Below are 15313 nucleotides of genomic sequence, written 5' to 3'. Positions count from 1 at the left end.
CCAACAGATAGGCCGGCATGTTTTCCGACGTAAATACATTTTTTCCCAGTTTTGAGCCTTTCCGTCCCCACGGCAGAGCGCCGGCTGGCCGGCCTGTGCGGCTCCCGAGCCGAGGCCCGGGGCGCGGAGCGGGGCCGGGTGTCCGGAGCGGAGCCGCGGGCAGCGGGCGGGGCGGGGCGGGGCGGGGCGGGGCGGGGCGGGGCGCGCGGGACGCTCCGGCGGTGATCCCGGCCCCGCCCGCCGCCGGGGCCACAGCCAATGGGGTGGCGCGGCTCCGCCCCCCGCGAGCCGGCTGGGCGGAGCCGGCCGCGCGCCGCTTTATGAGGCGGCGCCGCCGGCGCGGGAGTGGAGTGTGCTGACGGCTGTCCGTGTCTTCCGCGCTTGCCGTGCCCCGGCCCCATGAGCGGCGGCGCTGCTCGCTCCCGCCCGGCGCTGCGGTGGCGACAGCGGGCCGTCCCTGCATGGCCCCGGCTGTGGATATGACCGACGCGCCCACCGGGGTCCGCAGTGACGAGCTGCCCGCATCCGCCTTCAGCAGTCCCGGCGGCGGCGCGCTCCCCGTCGCGGCGGCGATGGGCGGGGAGGAGGAAAGCGACAAGCCCAAGGTCTCCCCATCCCTCCTGCCGTTCAGCGTGGAGGCGCTCATGGCCGACCACAGGAAGCCGGGAGGCAGGGACGGACCCGAGGGCGCCGGGCCCCCGCCGGGCGCTGGGGCGGCCGCCCGCGCCAGCCTGAGCCCTCGCCTGGGCACGCTGTCGGCCGAGGCGCCGCCTTCCCCGCTGCCCCTCGGCGGCCACTTCTCCGTCGGGGGACTGGTCAAGCTGCCCGAAGACACGCTCGTCAAGGCGGAAAGCCCCGAGAAGCAGGAGCGGAGCCCCTGGATGCAAACCCCACGGTTCTCGCCGCCTCCCGCGAGTAAGTAAAGGCGGGATGGGAGCTCTCCGGGCCGGCTGCGACCTTCCCGTGGGGCCGGGCGGGCCGAGGGCAAATTGCGCGGGTGACCGGGGCTTTCCTGTCGCTTTCGCCCTGCTTGCCCCTCCTGGTATATTTTTCTGTGCGGTTTGCACTTTTCTGAGCCAGTTCGATCCTTCCAAATTACTGAACGGGTTCGAGAGTTGTGAGGAGGGAGGATGGCTGCGAACGCTCAGGAAGAGCGGCCGTGCCAGAGTGAGATCTTGTGCCAAGTGTTAACGGGGGTGGAAAAGAAAAAGCAACAGGGTCAGCCTGTTAATTTAACCTGTGGGTCGAAATAGCTACATAGTTTTTGACTCAACGCCGCTGAGGCTTTCTCAGGAAGTTGCTCAAGTAATTCCATAAGGATCTGCACAGACCGGTTTCTTAGAAGCGGGAGTTTTGCGGGCTTTAGCCCCACTGGCTGCTGTCCTACATGGTGCATCTCCAAAGTCCGAAGAGGCACAGTCAGTGACGTTTTTCTGCTTTATTACAGAATTATCTAAATTAATACAAATAACAGCGTGAGGGCCGAGATCAGAAAAGCCCATTAATTTCCAATGGCTGTGCTGAGCCCATGTCTGGGTATCATGGGCTGGCTGCCCTCGGCCTGGCTTCGCTCCCTTCCTGCCAGGGATCCCGGGGAAAGGCATGACCTTGGTCTGGGGCTCTCCAAGCGTTTGAGGTGCCTTTAGTAAAGCTGCAAACAGAGCTTCTTTCTCTGTCCCTTGAAGAACGGCAGTTTTCCCAACAGGACTTGTGTGGAATAAAGCACCGGTTTAATTTATTTTACTTGCAAAGTAAAATTTGCTGTTGCTAAGTAAACCCGGGACAGATGGATGTTGAAGACCCTTAGAAATGTTAAATAAGAGGAGAGGAGCAGACCGGTGAAGAGTGGTAGATAGAGCATGAGTGTCAATTTAGACCTCGTAATTAATTACATGCTTAATCCGGTTCCCAGGAGCCTAATGAAGAGGGTGTGAGACTGAGAAGCCAACCCGTTTTGTTTATTTTTTTCCCTGTAATCCAATAAAAAGGACAGGCCTTTTTTTTTTTTTTTTTTTTTTTTTTTTTCCTTCTTTTTGGAAGGTCGTTCCCTTTATTTGCATCTCCTCTGCGTGAACCAGGGTAGCCGTGAAGGCAGGCGATACAGGGTTTTTGGGTGTCTGATTCCTGCCCCTTGCCGGGCTCTTCTCAGTGGAGTCAGAGCGTCCTGATATGCAGCACTACTGTTTTTTGGAACGGGAGATGGCAATTTGAAGTGTGCCCCAGGCAATCCTCGTGGTTTCGGGGCAGCTTGTTCCAAGTGGGACCCTTTCTCCATCTCAGCTGTGGTAGGGTGGGGGTTCTGCAGGCTGTGGGGGTTTGGGCACTGCTAACCGAGGTGTCTCTCCTTCCCCCTCTTTCCCGGCTGCTCCTGGGCACAGGGCGGCTGAGCCCCCCCGCCTGCACCCTGCGCAAGCACAAGACAAACAGGAAGCCCCGGACGCCCTTCACCACGGCGCAGCTGCTGGCCCTGGAAAGGAAGTTTCGGCAGAAGCAATACCTGTCCATCGCCGAGCGTGCAGAGTTCTCCAGCTCGCTCAGCCTCACTGAGACCCAGGTGAAGATCTGGTTCCAGAACCGTCGCGCCAAGGCCAAGAGGCTCCAGGAGGCAGAGCTGGAGAAGCTGAAGATGGCAGCCAAGCCGATGCTCCCGCCTGCTGCTTTTGGCATCTCCTTCCCACTGGGCAGCCCGGCCGTGGCCGGCGCTTCCCTGTACGGTGCTTCCAGCCCTTTTCAGCGGGCAGGGCTGCCCGTGGCTCCTGTGGGACTGTACACAGCACATGTGGGATACAGCATGTACCACCTCACATAGAGCCTGAGCCCAGCCCAGCACTGCTGGCTGTCTGCTCCCGCTGGCTCCATACACACTCTCTCCCTGCTCCTTTGGCTCTTCTCTGTGGACTTCCCCATGGACACTGTGGCAGAGACTCCTCCTGTCTGGCTCTGCTTGACTTCTCTGCTTCCCCCCCACGATGCTGAGCCCCTATACCACCACTGTTCTGATCTCCTCAGCAGTCCTGGGGAGCTGGCAGAAACCTGAGGCATTGCCCCACCTTTTTCCAGGCACAGGGTGGTGATGGGCCAACTGTGTCCTGCTTCTCTGGGTCTAGCTGGCAGCCTGCAGAGAGCCCCTTGTCATGGGGGAAGGAACTGTGGAAGAGATGGAAAAAGGGGACGGAGGGACGTTTTTTCTTAATTTCTGCAAGGCGAGGTCAAGAGGCAGAAGTGTAAAACAGCCTTTCTCATTCCCATGTAACAGTGCTGTCTGTTACCTTCTTTGCTCCTCCACTAGCTCCTTTGGAAGGGGCTCTGTGTACTATGTAATATACTGTATATTTGAAATTTTATTATCATTTATATTATAGCTATATTTGTTAAATAAATTAATTTTAAGCTAATGTTGGATGCAATTTGTTTGCTTGCTCTTTGCCCTCTCAGGGGTGATAGAAGAAGAGAGACTGGATTTGTGTGTTGGGGGATGAGAGAGGGACTGGCTATAGTAGGCGTTTTGCCTCTTCTCCGGGATACTTCAGCCTTGGATAGTGAGACAGCAGCTGAGTTTTCAGCTTTCTGTGTATCCCGGAGCTGCCCTGTCCTCACAGCAGTTTGAGGTTTCCTCCTTTCCCCCACTGCTCCTTGCCAGCAGTTCTCACCGCATCCCTGCCCCGAAGGTGCATGTGATCGCTGCTGCTTCCCTCGGCAGCGCTGGGATCGGCCGTGCTTCCTTAGCCCTAGGAAAGAGGAGTTGCTCCTGGCCCTTGTGTCTGAGGGGGTCCCGGCCGCAGCCCCCGCTGGCTGTGAAGGTTGAGGAGGGCTTGACAAGGCCCGCACCTCAGTGCCAAGCCTAGCGCGAGATAAAATACAGGGATTTCCCCAGAGCTCCATTTGCCGGCCGATGTTACTCGGGAGAACGAGCACTGGGATTTGGGGCGATGGGGCGGAGAGGGGGCTGTCGTGGTTTCGGCTGGTGCTGAAGAAGGGATAAAGGACGCTAATGGCAAGGCGGTGTCAGCACTGGAGCCGATGGGTCGGGGTATGGGGACGATGGTGCCGGGCACGAGTGCGGGCCCGGCGGCCTGTGGAACCCGCGGGATTGACGGTCGGGACCGCTCGGCGCCGTGTCTCCTGCCCACCCACGGGCTTTCCAGCGCTCCGCCGTTCTGAGCGGCTGGCTCCGCTGGAAACACGTCCTGGTCCACGGCGGCCCCGAGGAAACCACTGGCGGCGGCCGAGAACCCGGCGGAGGAAACCGGCGGACACGCAGCCCCGGCTCCGCGCCTGCCGATCCGGCCCAGCACCGGCGCCGCCACCTCGCCGCGCTCCCCGCCGGCTGTGCCCCGAGCCCCCTCAGTGCACCACTCCACCCGCTTTGGTTTGCCGAATCCCTCGGGTAAGGGAGAGCGTTGGTTCCCCTCTTTTTTTTTTTTTTTCTTTCCCTCTCACTTAATTTCGTGCTTTATCTTTGTGCTCAAGGAATGGCCGCTGAGAAATTGGGACTCTATATTTTTCTTTCTGTCTTTCCCTCCACCCCCCCACCCTGCTGCTTTCATTTCCAGCAATTTAAAACGTTAAGGCTGAAGCAAAGTTAGAAGGAAAATAATTGCTGTAATGAAGCTCGGCAATCTTCTGCAGGCACTGTGGCTCCAGCGAGACTGTAGCTGGGGGCGAGGCAGGACTTTTATCATCTCTTAAGTATCAATGATGCTTTCAATAACTCAGCGAAACAACATACCTGAACACAGTCACTTTCTCCAGAGCTAGCTGCTCTAATCCCCCTTGTCGTCTCTCGCTCCACTCTGGCCGCCCAGTCATTTTTGAGCTGGGGTGAGTTTGGGGCTTTTGTGGTTGTTTTCTTTTCTCGCTTTATTTTTTTTTTTCTGTACTTTTTCCCCAACCCTTTTCTTTTCCGATCATTTCTTTTCTCTGTGCAAATGACAGTGTCTGTGATCCTGACCCCAGCGCCCAACGCCGCGCCGGAGCGGGAAAGCTCTGTGCCGACTTTTTCCCACGTTGTGTCTCTGGCAGAAAAAGGCTGGATATCTCCAGCTTATCTCTCTCTATAACTTTGCCTCTGTGCGATTTGACCGCGGCTTTGGGGAGATCTAATCTCGCAGGAGGCCGGGTTTATCCTGTAAAGATGCCCTTAAAATCCTAGAGAGATTTTAAACAGCGAGGACTGCTTTGAGCTGACTCCCCGCAAGGGCTGCTCCCCTTTGCCGGCGGCACCTTTGGGCGCTGCGGCGCGGGACTCCTGGCAAAGCGGGACCCTTTCATCTTTCCGCTTTGTCTCTGTTTTCTTTTTTTTTTTTTTTTTTTTTTTTTTTTTTTTTTTTTTTTTTTTTTTTTTTTAAACATTATGTTAACTCGGGGTGGATATTCGAAGCGCAGGATTCCTATTGAACATGTCTTTGCTTTAAGTTTTCCCCCTGACCCTTGGGCTAAAGTCCTTGGTTGCTCAATTAAACCCAGATGAGAACAATTAATAACTAAGTAATGACAATAAGTTGGGAATCACACGGATGAACGCTCCATGTGAATAGGAAAAGCTCACACAAAAGAGCAAAAAGGATTTGTCGGCTCTTTTTAAGGGGGAATTGGCTTTTCTTTTTTCTTGCCTCTGGCTTACCAGCAAATAAAACTCACTTTTGTGTCTTTGTCGCCTTAAGGATCTCAGTGGGCAGTTGGAAGTGAGAATGGCTGTTTTCCTTTCAACTTGAGGGTGCTGGCGCCACGCAGCCCCAAGGATAGAGAGTAGCCAAAGCAAAGTTTCCTAATAACTCCCCTTTCCCCCGCCACCCCTCCCCAGTCACGCCGGTACCCCCCTCCTCTCCATGCATATCTCCACACGCACTCAGGGAGAGTCTCGGCAGACAGACGAGAGAAAGCAGAGGGGCCCCGAGCATATCCACGTACCACCACGGCTCACAGCCGGCGCTGACTCTGCCGTGGGAAAGCGAGAGCAACACTTGGCGCAACACTTTCCACGGAGCGTAGGAAATGCAGCTCACGGTAGCCAGAGCACGGAGAGGAACCAAACACGCGCAGAAACACATACAAAATAAAAGAGAAGCCATTTTTCTACTCTTATTCCCACAAAGGAGGGGAGCGGCTCCGTTACCGATACACTGGGGCAGCTCCCGGGTGTATCTTCCCGGCACCGGCTCCGTGCAAGCTCAGAGCCCCGGCTGGAAACGCCGCGGGGCCGCGCCTGCTCCGGCTGTGGCAGAAAGGCAGAGTGGCACACAGCGAGGGCTAAGAGCTTAAAAAGCAGGGAAAGGCTCTCCTTCAGATTTAGCTACAGAGAAAGTGACTACCGGGTAAACCTGCTGCGCAAATTGTTGGTTAAACCGTACATTTGCCATCTGCTCTGAATTTCTCGTGGTTTGGGGGTTTCTTTCCGAAATCTTTCTTTCACTGGAAACACGAATCGGTGCCTCGTTGAATACTTTATCGAACGTTTTCCGTAGTGCTCAAGAGAAGCGGGAGCTTAAAATCTTGCTTTCTAAAGTTAGGGCAGGCTAATTTCAGCAAGCGAGTTAGGCGCAGCAGCAGCCTCCTGCTGCTCAGGATTGTGCCTGAGAACAGAACCTTCAGAAATCAGAGGCAGAACAGGGAAGCTGCCTAACTTACCCATTGTAAAGGCCAGGGGAAGGGGAGGGGGCTGAGTGCTTCTCAGTAGTGCTTATAAGCTTAAATCCAGGCTCATCATTTTGTGTGAATCTCCCGAGTCACATCAGAGCTTTTTCCTAAAAATCTGGGAAGTGAAAGATCTGTGGAACAAAGTGGCTGGACACCTTCAGGAGGAAAGGGAATGCTTGCCACTAACTCCTCGGTACTGCCTGACTTTAGGTAAACAGCTGAACTCAGGTATCCTGTATGTAAAGGTAAAATACCAATCACCGGCTTATTAGAGACTCCGAGGTAATTGTTCTTCATCTCTTCTAATGACACATTTGATTTTCTTTTAGATACGGAGGTGGCCAGAGAGAGCAAGAAAAAGCAGCTGCATAAGCAGTCTTGAGAGCAGGACACCCCTCAGAGCAGTCATGGGGCTGTCCAAATTAAAGCCAGCAGAGTGGTGACTGGTGAGTTAAGTCTCCCACTGCTTGGAATATACTATGCTGTACCAAATGAGCTCCTGGATGCAATGAGGTAGTTCACTCACTCTCTAATTCTTCACAAAAAGCAGGCTGATGTGACTTCTGCACAGAACTGTAAGGGAGTCTGTGGCAGAAAGAGAAACCTTCTTTCTGGCTTTTGTAGTTCTGGCCCTCACTTTATCTCTATATCTAATTATATCCATATAATCTATATCTTCTATATCTATATCTAAATCTATACATATGTATCTGTAGTAGAATATATACATATAATCTAACCCAAAGAGTCTGTGGACCTCTGAAATTTTCTTTTATTAGCTTTTAACTCCCTCCACACCTTATGTGGAGCACAGTGGTGTCTGTCCCTGGCCTGAGCAATCTGTTCCACAGCAGGGAGCCTAAAAATGAGGCATTGCGATAATCAGCATTGCAACACAGCTCCCTGGGACTGGCCCGAGGCCCCTTCTGCAACACGGACCCATTGTCTGTCCGGCTCTGTGGCAGGAGAAGCTGGAGGCAGAACCAGAAGCAACAGCTCTGACTCATTTAACTACGAGTTGTAAATTTTAACATGCTGTACAGAGAGATGTGGCAGTGATTTGCTTACAGCAGTAAACCGATCGACATTAACTCTGCTCCATTGTACTTCCTCATCTCAGAGATCTTTTATCCCTCCAGGCTGGATCCGGTTCCCACCCTGCAGTGATTAAAGGGAAAGCGAGGAGGCAGCTACCTGGACCCAGTCTCCCTCGCGCGACAAGGAATGTGCAACAAACCCTCCGTGCAAAGCTCTTCTTTTCATCTGGGCAAGTGGCGCAGCTGAGGATCCCACTGCGCAGGGAGCCAAACTCCTCCCGGGACCGGAGCGCCTGGGGCCGGCTCAGCCGTGCGCTGCTGCCCGGGGCGCGACTGAGTCCCCCCGGCCCACAACCAACTCTCACGACGATGTCAACGAGGCTCTCTGCTTTTCTTCTAGCTTAGAAGGGAAACACATCTCCTGCGTATGTCACACAGCCATCAAAGTTACCCCCTTCAATAGTACAGGCCCTCTCAGTGAGCCGTGAGACAAACCTTGGGGAGAGAGCTCTGTAGGAGCAATGTTTAAAATCTGAGATTGATTCTATGTCTATGGTCCTTTCTCATCTAAGCTGAGGCAGACAACGGGGCAGTGGGGTCACAGTGATTAGCACCAGACAGACCTCAGGCACAAAACGATGCAGCCCAAACTAAATATTCATTTCAGCCTAATTGAGCAATGCTTTTGTATCAGGCACACAGCAACAGGCAGGGTGGGTGTGCACGTGATGTGGATTGGAGAAAGAGGTACCTTATAACGACAAACACATTCCAGACCTTCTGACCGCCAGAGTTGCTGCCCAGTGTAAGGGCACAAAGAGAGAGAGCACTCAGGTGAGGCAATACTTAGAGATTTTGCTATTATTCAGGTTCCATTTGCATGACAGAGAGAAAGGAAGCGGCAGCATGAGGGAAAGAAGTCTGGTAGCAACGGGTGGCGAAACTATGTTAGCTGAAAGATTGTGAGTGGTGTGGGGAAGTCTCAGGAATGGAGGAAAAGAGAATTTTTTCCAAAAGACAAGCTGGAGGGAAGGAGCAACTTTCTTTTGATGCAATGTTTTGTGTGCATTGGGCATTATTATGCAAATATCAGCTAACAAATACCGGAGTAAGGATGCTTTAAAACTCAAGGAGTGATTGACTTACATTACATCGCATTTAGATGTAAGCCAATGGCCCTGTTCTCATTTACATCAGCAAGGGAGTGGAGGCTCTGAGACTTGCCCTTGCATTATGGCAAGCTTGTGTACATTAGTCCTGGGGAGCATCTGCTCCTCACACTGTACTCACTAAAAGCCATAAATGCTTTTCTAAACCTCGTAATGAGCTTTGGACTTACTGTGAAAATCGAGTCTGTGGTATACCACAAGAAGAGACAGTGGGATGTTGTAGATGTTGTCAGTCTGACCAGAGATTTTTCTTTCTGTGACATTGTCAATCTTCTCTTTTGGTAGGAGGCCACATAAATAATACACACTAAATTCTATTTATAAAACAAAATACAGGGTTGAAAAACACAATACATATGGCATGGGAATATGGAATAGATATAAAAAGGGGATTCAGTGGTTTTCAAAACAATTTGGCACTTTAAACATTAATTGTCTCGAATTCAGACTGCAGGCACTCATCTGAATATGCAGATTCTATGTTATCGAACAGAGATGTTCTTCATTGCCTCTTATTAGGGAACCCAAAAACTCGAGTACCCTATGGGATGCCCATGAGCTGAGAGCTTACAGTGCCAGAAAGCAGCATGATGTCTCCACAACAGTGATTATATATATTATATATATATTATGTATATTATTAGATTATATTATATTATAAATAATAAACCAAACGTGAACTTTCTTTAGTGATTAGCACAGCCACATTCTTTGTAAACACAGCTTAAATATTGACTATGTGTACAAAATCTACATTTAGAAATCCTAGTCATGGGTTTCTAACTTAATAGATTTTTAATTTAGAGATTACTCTAAGGAGGATTGGCAGTCAAAAGGTTCTTCAGGAGTTGTTTCTTAAAAATGAAATTACTTTAACTACATTTCTGTCAGGTGTGATACCTGAATTAGGATGAACTAAACGGCCTTAGTAGCTTAGAGTTCAAATGTAGATCTTCAGACAGTTCTCCCTTTAATTCAAGAAGACCAATGCAGGCATGTTAATTTTCCCTCTAAATTATTGGGAATTTCAAGTACATACTCAAATAAATACATTTCAAAACACCTGGAAAGAAAATAGAAAGTTGTACAGGGTGTATAATAAAATGAGAAAGCTGAGATGGACATGTAATCCTAAATTATTCTTAGTCTCTAAAACATCAGGCTGAATTTCTTCAAATGTGATTTTTTCCTTCCTCAAAGATGGCTTTAATACTAGCCAAGTTTGAAGTTGCTAATGACATTTATTTCTGAGCTATGTATGCATGAGAATTTCACTTTGCATAGTTGGAGACTGTGATCTTTTTCAAGCTTGCATAATGTTTAACATGACTGAATCAATTTTCAAAACAAAGAAACACAAAAGCATTGAAAAATGCCCAGAACAAGAATGGGCATTTCCATTCCATAAGGAATTTGTTTGGAAAAAATTGTAGAGTTGTTGGAATTAGAATCGAAGTTTATCTTAAGTTTGCTGGAAGGGAAAGTTATATTATACGAGACAATTAACCATTGGTTTCAGACTGATCCAAAGCCCAATAAAGTCAGTGGCCTCTTTCCACAGACTAACTAAGAGGCTTTGGGGCTGACTCATACGTTGCAGAGCTCCTCAGAAGATAATAGTTCTACACTGCTTATGTGAAAGTTAAATATAGCCCAATGTTTGTAAGCATGTGCATGTATTGAGATTAATTTATACCCCTGGTTAAGATTGGGTTACAGTTTCCATTTAATGCATATGCATGTGTTTGTGTTTGTATGCATGCACATGTAAAGACAGACATCTGTGGACGTGTAAGCACACACATACAGCTAGTGCTATAGAGATGGTTGAAGCAAGAATATATACATGATGGCAAATATCAGCCTTTACTAGGGCAGATATCACTGCTGCCATACATATATATACTTTGACAGATCTGAACATATGCTTTCAAAACCAGCAGCATCTGTTTACATTGAACTACAATAAAAACTGAAGGAGGCATCAGTTAGTATTAGAATTTTATCTTTTCAATGTCCAGAAACAGTTTCTGTGTCTTTGATGTAAGCTGTCAAACACTACTGGAAAATTGCATCTCTCTGATTACTGCGTTCAGAGCAGAGGAAAGGGCATGACTGCCTTGCAGCGTTTGTCAGCGGGGACCTTGCAGGGGCTTGTTTTTTGGGTACTGATAAGCAAAGTTAGCTCACATTCAAAGAACAGTAAAGCAATTCTTGCGTAAAGGGGGAAAAAACCCAGGAGGGGTACTATTTTGGATGATCCAGTAGAAAGCTTTTTTTCTGTTGCAGGTATAATTAACCTTACTTTTACTAGCTGGTCCCTTCAGATGAAACTTCCTGCATCCTGTGTGAGTGTTTAGCCTGAATATAAACTCAGTGGCAGCAGCACCACTGATTATTCAGGTATGTGCACGTTCAGACCTGTAATGAGCACCTGATTACCTGTGAAGTGGTTGTATTGTTCCTGAAGACGTGGCTTCACATTTTGAGGCTTTTAGAGGTGGTACTAGCTTATCTGCTCCTCATTATCCCTATTCCCAGTTTCTTCTATTGCCCATAGCCCCATTCCCCTTGGCTATGTGTCGCAAAACATTTTATGGCATTTTTGAGCCTGCATCAGTTGCCTGATGAGATTCAGAGCTACGACCTTTGCTGATGGCTGCGCCGGCAAAAAGGGTGTGGAGAGGGAGAAGTGGCTAGAAAGTAATAGCACACTGAACTCCGTAAGGTGACAACGACACCAAGGAAACAGTGGCACTTGCCCTACCATGAAATTATGTGTTGATATGAAGAGGATATTTTATTCTAAATTCTAATTGCAAATGGGAAAAAAGGGCTTATTAAGGCTGCTTGGTGCTCTTTTCCCCCTCTGTAAACAGAAAGGAAGCATTTGTATACTTTAGATACTATATATCTGAACAAAAGACCCAGTCATCAGCTGTGTGCATCTGAGCATGCACCAGGAAGAAAGGCTGGCAAAATAACTTCACCTTTTATAGTATTCCTACCACACTGAGGCAGCATCCAGACTGGAAGGACTTTCAGGAGATGTAAGACAGCCAAGCTCAGCCACAGAGGAGAGCAAACTCAGGGAAATAAGAATGGAAAAAAGCAATGCAAAGGAAAAATTGGCAGTTAGAGTGCAGTGGAATGCAAGTGGATGTCTGGTGTGTAAACAGAGCAAACACAAGCTCTTCCGTTTCGGGATTGCCAAAATATGGCTGGGGGCAGGGAGATGGACAGATAGAAACACACCCCTAAAGATTCATTTTAGAGTGAACAGCAGCAAGAACACTGCAGAAGACATTGGGTGCATTGTATTGTGGTTGGCAGCAGCATTTATTTCATAGGGGCAAAATAAGTGCAGGAACATAAACATTTGTAAGCCATCTATTTTACTGGCAATTCATAAGGAGAACTTGCAGAGTGTTTAATGCTTCCACAGCTAGGCCCAGGGGGACTGAAGGTATTCACATACATTTTAATAAGGTGGACAGGCCAAAAAGGAAATTACCCAGTCTCTCCCAGATGTAGTATTTCAGCTTTGTGGGAGAGCTGATGGCCTTTTGGATTCTGCTTGTCCTGGAGCACAGGTAAGCTCCAGGTGCCTACATCTTGGAAAGCAAATTGGCATACTTTCTGCTATCTAGAGCCTGGTGCTCCTGTGTTGGAATACACAGCTTTCTGAAGGCATAACACCAGCTCCTAATGACCAGAAACTCAGCAGCTACATGACTCTCTCTCTCAAGAAAGCTCAGCTCACAGTGAGGATGTGAAGACACTCAACCTGCGCTCCAGTGCTGAGAAGGAATTCCACATCAGACAGGTATGTCAGCATCACTCTCTTAAAAATTTACAGCTGGAACAGAACACAGCAGCCTAGTTCAGAGCAAGCAGGGTTCCCCTCCACAAAGAGTTCAAAGCCAGCACAGCCACCTCCCAGGGCAGCGACTTCTTCCCTCTCTGAGGCCTGAAGCCCCCCTTCTCCCATGGGAGCCATGTCTCTGTGTAGCACACGGGGCACAGCCAAGGCTTTCTCAGGAGGAGCAAGGAGCAGGAGAAACCTGGCTCTGCTTTAATGTTCTGGCTAGTGGTTACCTGACAGAAAATTCATAGGTAATTTCTGTGTCAGGGTCCCGAGCATGACAGAAGGCCTTCCTAATCTTTAGAGACGCCTGTTTTTCACTTACAGACCACGTTGAGCATCTGTAAAGCATCTGCCTTAGATGCTCTAAAACATATTGAGAGACCAAAATATTTTCTCTCTTTAGACAACACCTTCATTCAGTGTCCAAAGACGGTAGTTGAGAGCAACCCCCTTTTTTTTGTTTCCATATTTCCTGTGTATACACATTGCATCTGTGAAACACCTAAATTAGAAAGACACTCAGACGTGAAGAGTTTCACTTTTCCATTTCATTCCACGTCTCCATTTATTATCCATCAATTATGGGTGGGTCCTGAGTATCTTCAAACTGATAATTGTGTCCGTGCACTTATTGTAGAATATATAGTTGTTAAAATATTCAATACCATGTAATTGTTTTTTACTATGTATTCATTTGCCTTTTCTTTTAGATGTGAATTTGTGTAAGTGTTATATTTGGCTCCAGTTCTGCAAATGTTGTGCCCACAAATAACTTTACCCACACTAGGAGCTCCACGGATCACAGCTTCTCTCTCACCCACTGAATTATATGAAGTTACTCATGCAGTTAAATTACTTATAAGCACATGTGTTTGCTGGATCAGGGCTTCTCCATGTAAGATTGATCTTCATAATTAATTTAGGACACCTTTACATTTTTTTTAGATAAAGGAAGTAAATCCTTGGAAAGTGGTAATAAACTTTGGAGCTGTGCTAAGTGCAATAAAATGCATCTTGGTTTATTAATTAGTATCTGTTTTTTAATTTGACACTCTAAACCAAAAATAACTCAACATACTACTAAACCATTGTATAAAATAATGTATTTAATACTTAATAAATTTATACAGTAAAGCAACTTGATAGTGTTTCTTTAAACTGTGTAAGAAGGTAAGAACATTTTCTTAAATGCTATGTCAACAGAAGCTGCCATTTTATGTCGCCTGTTAGCCTACACACAAATACCTCAAACTTTGACCCTCAAACCTTTGCCAACTGGGCATCCTGCTAAGTGCCCTTGAATGTAGAGGTCCTTAGAACAATGAATGATCAGGACCTTGGATATGAAGATTCACTAGGCTTTTTTTGTTTGTTTGTTTGTTTGTTTTTGTTTTTTTTTTGTTTGTTTTTTGTTTAAAGTTTTCTATTTTTCTATTTTTCTTTTCACTAAAATCTTCTGTAACTCTCTTTGGATGGAATGTTAGTTCAAGCACCTGTAAAAACCTATGACTGACACATAATTTGTTTTCTGGAAGGGAACAGCTTACCTTTTCTAAAGAGACTTCTGATCATTTTGTTTGAACCCCTACACCATCTTCCTTTCAGGCATGAAATTGCAAGACAAACTTTTCTACACACTTCTGAAGCTTCTCACTTCAGGAGTGGAACTGGAAATATTCAAACTGTGGAGCTTTTCCCTGCTGTAGGTCATACAGTTTAACATCTTCACAGAGGAAGGTGGATGTTTTACTGCAAGTCACAGCCCAGCTCCAGAGGACAGTCCTCGGTGATCTACCCACGAATGACCTGTGAGCTCACTCACATCTCTCCTCTCCTGATCCTTGTCCTGATCCATGCCCTGTCTTGCTCCTCACCACCATCTCTTCCTTATCTTGGGCATTGCACTTGGCTGGGTGTACGTACTGCTTTGGTTTGGTTCTCCTTGAGGAATTTTGCTGTCATATGTGCCCATGTCCCCATCTGCAGCCCAGCTCTGGTGAGGTTTGCAGAGGAGAGCAGCCATGGCCCTTCTCCTGCTACCCCCTTCCTGCTCACAGCTCACAGGCACTTCTCTGCCTGTGCAGCCAGCCTTACCATGTCCCTGTGCTGTATTGTGTGCACTAACCAAGGCTGTAACCCTGACTAAATGCACCCCCTGTCCCTGGCTTTTTGCCCGTTTTCTCTCCAGTTCTTCCCACAACCTTGCTCTTCTGCTGTCTGAATGCATCCACATGCAGGTGGCATTTGCATCTGTCAGGGTGCAGGTTGTTGCTGCAGTGGCATGGCTGCTGCAGCTCCAGGCTTGGCCATCTGCCTCCTGCACCTGCTTGTCCTCAACCAGGCACCACAGTCCTACAGCATCCCTTGCTGTGCCAGATCAGACTTCCCTTAGCCATTTCAACCCTGGTAATGCCTGCTCCCACCTCAGCTCCCTTTCCTTTCCTGATTCCTTAAATGTCCCCAAAATCGACATTCCAGGACTAGCTTGTTCTCCTTTGCTGCCAGCTCGCTTGTTTCACCAGTGTCCCACACCCTCCAACACCTGACACGGATTTCACTGAGGTCATTTGTGAATGAAGTGGGCCTAGAAACCCTGCAGGAAA

General features: G+C 48.5%; 1 protein-coding gene across 1 annotated transcript; it reads left to right on the top strand.

Moving 5' to 3' along the window:
• Positions 1–360: 360 nt before the first annotated feature.
• MSX1 (msh homeobox 1) lies at positions 361–3407 on the top strand. The gene is made up of 2 exons (XM_066317252.1): positions 361–915; positions 2379–3407. Exons 1-2 carry the CDS (start codon positions 462–464, stop codon positions 2807–2809), a joined length of 885 nt encoding a protein of 294 aa, XP_066173349.1. The 5' UTR covers positions 361–461; the 3' UTR covers positions 2810–3407.
• The last annotated feature ends 11906 nt before the right edge of the window (positions 3408–15313 follow it).

The sequence above is a fragment of the Sylvia atricapilla genome, chromosome 4 (assembly GCF_009819655.1).
Source record: "Sylvia atricapilla isolate bSylAtr1 chromosome 4, bSylAtr1.pri, whole genome shotgun sequence".
Taxonomy (NCBI): domain Eukaryota; kingdom Metazoa; phylum Chordata; class Aves; order Passeriformes; family Sylviidae; genus Sylvia; species Sylvia atricapilla.
This window is presented reverse-complemented; position numbering and strand designations above follow the sequence as displayed.

What these genes read in the sequence shown, in the direction of transcription:
- MSX1 (XM_066317252.1), top strand. Translation starts at nt 462, where the DNA reads ATGGCCCCGGCTGTGGATATGACCGACGCGCCCACCGGGGTCCGCAGT. An exon ending in GTTCTCGCCGCCTCCCGCGA is followed by an intron (nt 916 to 2,378) that starts GTAAGTAAAGGC and finishes TCCTGGGCACAG; the next exon opens with GGCGGCTGAGCCCCCCCGCC.